Here is a 6,691-nt window from a genome sequence, read left to right as displayed (position 1 = left end):
CAGTGGCACACAAAGGCGAATGGTGTAGCCACAGCCCACTGGCAGCTGGCCCAGAGGTGCAGATGCCTCTAATGGTCATGCAGTCCCCATCTGGGTCTGGCAGGCGTGCAGCCTTGGGGCCACATGCTGTTGCAGATGGCAGCAGGTCACAGCTAGGCAGCAGCCCTCACTGCCAGACTGCTGCAGTGGGTAGAGGGTACCTGGAACTGTCAGGGCTGCTCCAGCAGTCCAGCTGTCACAAGGGGTAGTATCCCCAGGTACCAATTGGCCAGGCCCCAGAAGTTCCTGAGAGCAAGTAGCCCTAAATTACTTGCCGGGGCAGCTTTTTATACTGCTGGGGCCAGCACAGGGCAGGTTTTTATACTGCTGGCTGGGGCCAGCACAGGTGCCAGCCCCAGTGCTGGCTGGGGCCAGCGCAGGTGCCAGCCCCAGTTTCTAGCTCCCCTTGGCTGCAGATCCAGGAGGAGACAGGCAGGGTAATTTTGCCCCAAGTGGCACAATTTGCCCCACACCAAAATGCATGTCTGGGCACACACGCTGAGGCAAAAAGCCCTGGCTCAAATTTGTGCCGCTTCTATTTGAGCTGCTGAAAGCACACATGCCTGCATGTGTGGACACGTCCCTTGAGTCTATGCAAATTTGTAGACAAATTGTTCTCTCTCAATAAATCTGAAGTTTTTTGATCAAAAGATGCCTTTCATACTGCCAGACTTGGCCCTGTGAGACCCTGGTTCAGGACTGAGGCCCTGGCTACTACTACAGTGCAAATAAAGTAATAATAAAGAGAAGGCACGCAAAGTAATAATAAAGAGAAGGCACGCAAAGTAAGTGAGGGCTTGCTTTTGCAAGGGATGCAATGCATACAATATCAAGAATCATTGGGGTAATGTTTAGATTGGTTCTTAAGGGCAGGGAGTGAAAAAATGTGCAAAAGAGGATTAACGTGAAAGAATATAGAAGGGCTAGTAAGCATAGCTAGACTTTCATCCAGCCCCCCTGACATTGTGATTTCTTCAAGCTTTTAGATATCCAAAGGGATGTGAATAATCTTGACCATTTTGACAATGAGCCTAGCCCAACTCCCCCCACAGTGCTTTGCAGCAGAGACTATGAAATTCATAAATATTTACGATGGCAATAAAATATGTAGCTTAAAACCACATACAGTTTAATAGAAGCCCCTTTAATGAAACTTTGATGGGAATGAACTATTCTTGGTGGCAGGGAAAGGAATGGAAAATACAGCCCTATCTGTTAGTGCAGTGTTCCCACTGACTTCCCAAAAGTTCACACATGTTAATCTAAAACCTCAAGGGAAGGTCCAGCTATCTGGTAGAATGACGTCAATGGAAGAGACGACTTTGCTGTGATAAAGGCTTTTTAAGTAAGTTTTAAGCAGCATGCTGAGTTTCAGTTTTATAGCAATGCCTGACTAAAAGAGCCAGAAAGGAAATAATAGGGCATAGGTCATCCTGGAATTTCAAAGGACAGTACCCTCCAAATATCTGATTGATTCAGGTTGTACAACACTAGTGATTATCATTAACCGCTGGGGCAGCTCACTTAGGGACAACATGGAACAGTAGCTCTCAACCTTTTTAGACTCAAAGAACCCCTTATTAGTCTCAACACACTCATCAAAAAATGCCAGCTCTTAGTTTTTACTCATTTTTTGACCATGGAAAAGTAACACAGCAATTTTTTTGTTGCCAAGAACTCAGAAAGACCACAACAGATTAGAATTTTGTTGGCACTATGGATTCTTATTTCAAATCATTGGGTTTATCTTATGAATCATGTTTGCACACCTAACAGTGCTAATATTACATAGCATCCCATGGCACCTCTAAAAGGATCTCAAGGCACCCCAGGTTGCCATGGCACCCTGGTTGATAATCACTATTTTAGTGTCCAATCCCTATCTTTAAGACCAGATGCCCTTCTAAGAGTCATGCTCTAGCTCATGCAGAAGATGTGAGCTTAGTTCAGGTTTATTACATGAGGTGCTTCAGCCTGTGCTCTGTGGGAGGTCAGAATGGATGATCATAATGGTTTGTTTGGGCTTTAAACATCTCCGAATTGTCCTGGGAAAGAGGGAGAATCTACAGTACTGGCCACTGGTTAAAAAATACATTGTTTCCTAAGGTTGCTCCTATACTGTTCCTCTCTAGATCCAGACTCCAGCTCCCTTTCTAGGTTACCTAAAAGTTAGATATCTTGGAAATGTTTTGTCCAGTCTCTGGAATTTGTCTTTTATACAAGCTATAATCACAACAGTTTGCATCCTTAATCCTGGAAGGTGTCACAAAATCATTTTGCTCTATTCCTTGTTTTTGCTAATTGCTTCTCTGCCTGGAAACTGCTGTGGATGAATGATAGCTGCTTTAATTACAGTCATTCAGTGGAGCCTGAGAAGCCTTTACAGCTTGCTTCAAAATTGTTCCTGCTCATGGCGCTGTTCTGGATAGCTGGAGAGTTGACAAGTGTGGAGCTATGAGAATCTGATATGCTGAAGCCTCATAAATCTTTGCCACCAAGTTTTCATAACTCTACTGCACAAGTCACTGGGGACTGAGTGGGTAAACCTATGTGACTGAAAAGTTATGGGATAGAGAGGCAAGATCATTGCTTCTCCAATTTAATGCCCTTTGAAATTCTTTCCCTCTGTCATTCTCACAGCTGCCTCCATGAGGACACTGCTTTGCTGTGTGACATACAGCAAGGTCTCCAGAGCCAGCCAGTCCCTTCCATTGTTCAAACTACATCTGTCCCTAAGAGCTTGACAGAGAGACAGTTCCAATAATACACATTTGGAGATGCTGTGTAATCTTGGGAGCATGTTAAGGGTGGGAAATAGCTACGAATTTGAAACACTGGAGCAGCAGTTGTTTTTTGCAGTGCACCTTTCCAAGGGATCGTCTTAGCCTTTTCTGCCCACTCTCCTCTAGACTTTGGAGCTCTTTGCCCTTGTTAGGAAGAGGGGGACAGCACTTTTCTGCACACTCCAAGGACTTTTTCTGAAAATCCCAGTATCCTAATATATCTCCCATCCTCTGTCTCCAGCTAACATAGAGCATTAGTCCCATCTTGTGGCTGACAAAGGAAATTATATTTCAAGCATTAGCAGGTAAGACACAAAGCCTCACAAATATGTTTGGTGGATTTTTTACGTGCAAATTCAAATACCTGTCAAAGGACCTGCAGATCAAGCCACAGTATGAGGAAATCTGGAGCCCAAGAGGTACCATGCAGACAAAAATTCAGCTCACTGCTTCCTGCTCTTCTTCGTGCTCAGTTGGCATAGGTGAGGGCCTGATTTTTAGGGGAAATGTATGCTGACCATCAAATAGAGGAGGTGATGTTCCTTGCTCAGTGAAAAGGAAGTGCATTCAGCATCCTCCTTGTAATCTTCCATTGGTCACATGGGGGAGTAAATTTCCCCAGTCACCTGGGCACAGCATAGCTGTACCAGTGGGTGCCTTCAGCAGACACACTCACAAAGGGAAGATTGCTAACCTAATTGAATGTGCTAGTTTTGGTAGGGGCAAGGTGCTGTTGTAGCCATGAAGGCCCAGGGAAATTTCCATGGAAGTTCTAACAGTGCATTGCTCCCATTCCCCACAAATCTCAGATTATGCATGTTTTTGTGCATGTCTCTTGCCAAACCACCAACCCCATCCACATCTCCTGAGCATCACTTTTTTGTTGTAAGGGACTGCATGCTTGCTATCTTGCTCTCACAGCTCAGAATACACTGGTGCATGCAGTCTTCACCCTGCCTAAACCAGTGTCTGGCTGCAGCCTGCCCAGGAAAGCCCTTGGATTTTACTAGCCAATAGAAAGTGGAATGGTTTGCTGATGAAGGACAATAGGAAGAGTACCATAGTCCAATGTTCAGTGGGCTTTGCAAGACAGAAGCAAAAAGGTCATGATGCAGCCAGTCCCAGGACCTTGTATGACCTGGGGCTGTTGTGGGCACTGGTGCCTTCTTACGCTCTCGCCTTCTTAGCAGCCAGCACAGCTATGACACTGGCCTTGATTTAGCTAAGCAATTAAGCACATAGCTAACTTTAAGCCCCAGTCAGGAGATAGGCTTTTATAAAGTGAATTAAATTAATTGCAAGCAAAGATGTTAAAGGTAATAGGAAGGGCTTCAATGGGATTATTCACAGCCTTAAAATTAGGCATGTTCTTAAGTATCTTGTTGAATTAGGGAAGTTAAGCGAGGAATGTATTTACAGACATCTGACTTCAATATAAATTTAACAGTATCATTCCCAAATAGTTTACAAATGGCCGTTCATAAAACAGTTCATCGTTTCTGCTCCCTTTTCTTTGCTTTTAGTTAATTAATTCATTTTAAAAAGTCTACTAAAATGCTACTGGATTGTTTCATTTTCTTTAAAAGAAAAGCTTTGTCCTTAAAAGTTAGTAAACTCATCCACTTCTGTTTTTTCCCCCTTAAGCAAAAGAACTAAGCAATAAATACCAGTTGGAAGCTGGACATAAAGGAACAGAATGCTTGAAATTGGCTTAAAATGGGTAGTTTAAACAGAATGTACCCTGTAATTTGATAGACTGAAACTTCAGATAACAGAGTATATGAAACCAGTAAGGTATATTTGGTTTCCAAAATTGAATTAAGGCAGTTACTGGCTTTCCTAGCACTAATTTGTTATGAACTTCTTCATTCCTTGCAGCACTGTATAACTGTTACGCTTGCCTGAGATGTTATTTAATTCTATTGTCAGGCACTTTATAGACTCCAGGCTTTTCTTTTAACAATGGAGTGTAGGTTTGTGAATGCTCATTTGTGAGGCTCATGGAGGAGGATGAAATCTTATTCAGGTGCTTCTATGGGAAAGGCTCTTCAGGAAAGTGTTCATACCTCGTTATGTTTTCTAAGGCTTTCCCAAGCTAGCTGCCCCCCCCAACTCCAGTGCTGTGTAATGGTTGATAACCTGAACTGGGAAAATCTTGTATTGTTAGTACAAGGAAACATAACCTATATCCAATTATGATACAGCTCGGGGTGAGGGGTGGCGGGGAGTTTGCTTGCTTGCCTTACCCTGGTTTGATGGGGAGTACGTTGGTGATATGCACCGTAAACTAGGCTGTTCCACTCCAACCCTTAAATTATGTGCACTGGCAAGTCAACAAAGCTATTAATTCCAGTGAACGCTTACTAACGAGCAAGGCTTGTACAATCCAACCCTCCTGGGGTAATGGTGGAGATGTTCTTATATAGTACAAAAAGATAGGAATAGTGATGGGCTTATGGTTGCCTTATTCAGCAGTGCTGAAACCTCTGAGAGTGCCCATAAGTAACTGAACGGTTCATTATTCATCAGTTTTTCACTTCAAGTCCCATAGTATAGAAACAGCAAAATCTTATTGGGTTTGCGCATACACTTGAGAAGACCCTGGTAGCAACAGCCAATGCTAGAAACTAGTCATTTCCTTTTTGATTGTTGCTAGAAATTCTCCTAATTTATCCCCTTTCTTTGGTGTCTGTGATCCCTGCCCTTAATTCCACACTCTGCTTATTAGCAGAATCTGGTCCAAACATGGTACAGTCCAGGACCATTCAGGGTATAAAATAGCCAAGTCTGGGTAATGTTAGCAGTAGCATCTACAGTGGCTATAGAGTGAAGTGGTCTCCTCCCCTCAAGTTCTCCTATGCAGTGCAGGCTCTCTTTCAGCCGGGGGCACAGAGATCATTAAATCTGCCATTAACTTAGATCTCTTCCACTTGGTCCCTTACTGTAGGACCAGCTAAACTGTTGGGATGACTTGTTGGCTGTCTTAGCATATTAGGCTGAAGGTGGATCACAGTCCATTTAACAAGAGGAGGAAGAAGGCAGCTGGCTCCTTCTGGCTGGAGAATATAGGTGGTGAAGAAAAACACAGCTGAAAGGGGAAGCAGATGTTACTTTGCCTTTATAATGTGCTTGCTCTGCACAGCTGAATAGTACAGTTAGTTATTGTCGGCACTTGTGAAGGAGAGCACAGCTTGCCCCAGTACATGCATTGAGTATTCATTTTAGTTGTGGAAATATGAGAGCTTGTTATTATAAATCACTGCAAATGCCATGTCTATTGACCAAAGCAGGGAATGTGGCCAGAGTACCACTGGCTGTCTGGTTGGTACTTTTGGTTATTTTTGTGTCTGGTGACTGCAGGGCCAGGTGACTGCAATGTAATGCATGGCTGGCTGTTTTTTCAGATGATCTTTTTTGGAAACCCCAGCTCATGAAATCAGTGACATGGTACTTGGATAAACTGTGCATCCATCTCTACCCTTCGTTAGAAAAGTTTGAGGAAGAGCTACTGGATTCACTCAACAACAATCACTTACTTAAGGTACTGTCAATATCACTGGTAATATTTCTAACACCTTTTGTGTCCAAGTAGTTTATCCTGATAGTTTTGTCTATTAGAAGGGATTAATCTAGATGAATAATAAAGGTTTAGTTAGCAAGTAAAGAGATATAGGTACTATATAACATAGTGGCAAATTGCAGGTCAAGAATCGCTGCGTCTGCCCCCACCTCCCCTGGAGCTTTGGGTCTGCTCCCCCCATTCCCACCCCTGGCGTTTCGGGTCTGGGCCTGTTCTTACCCCCTGCTGCTTCAGGTCTGCCGCATCCCCCCTCCCCACTTTGAGTCCTGGCCCGCCCCCCCTGGGCTTG

At 43.8% G+C, this 6,691-nt stretch overlaps 1 protein-coding gene across 5 annotated transcripts in view; it reads left to right on the top strand.

The window, feature by feature from the left end:
* The window catches only part of NPHP4 (nephrocystin 4), a 104,555-nt gene that overhangs the window by 27,006 nt on the left and 70,858 nt on the right, over nucleotides 1-6,691 (top strand). For 4 of the 5 annotated variants that reach the window (XM_025206412.1, XM_025206411.1, XM_025206413.1 and 1 more), the window contains one exon: nucleotides 6,227-6,363. In XM_025206412.1, coding sequence (XP_025062197.1) covers nucleotides 6,227-6,363 — 137 coding nt within the window. Of the gene's footprint in view, nucleotides 1-3,063; nucleotides 3,128-6,226; nucleotides 6,364-6,691 lie in introns of all 5 variants that reach the window. The other variant, XM_025206415.1, reaches the window with a different exon arrangement.

The sequence above is a fragment of the Alligator sinensis genome, unplaced genomic scaffold, assembly GCF_000455745.1.
Source record: "Alligator sinensis unplaced genomic scaffold, ASM45574v1 scaffold322_1, whole genome shotgun sequence".
NCBI lineage: Eukaryota > Metazoa > Chordata > Crocodylia > Alligatoridae > Alligator > Alligator sinensis.
The sequence above is the reverse complement of the archived record's forward strand: the minus strand, read 5'-3'. Positions and strand labels throughout refer to the sequence as shown.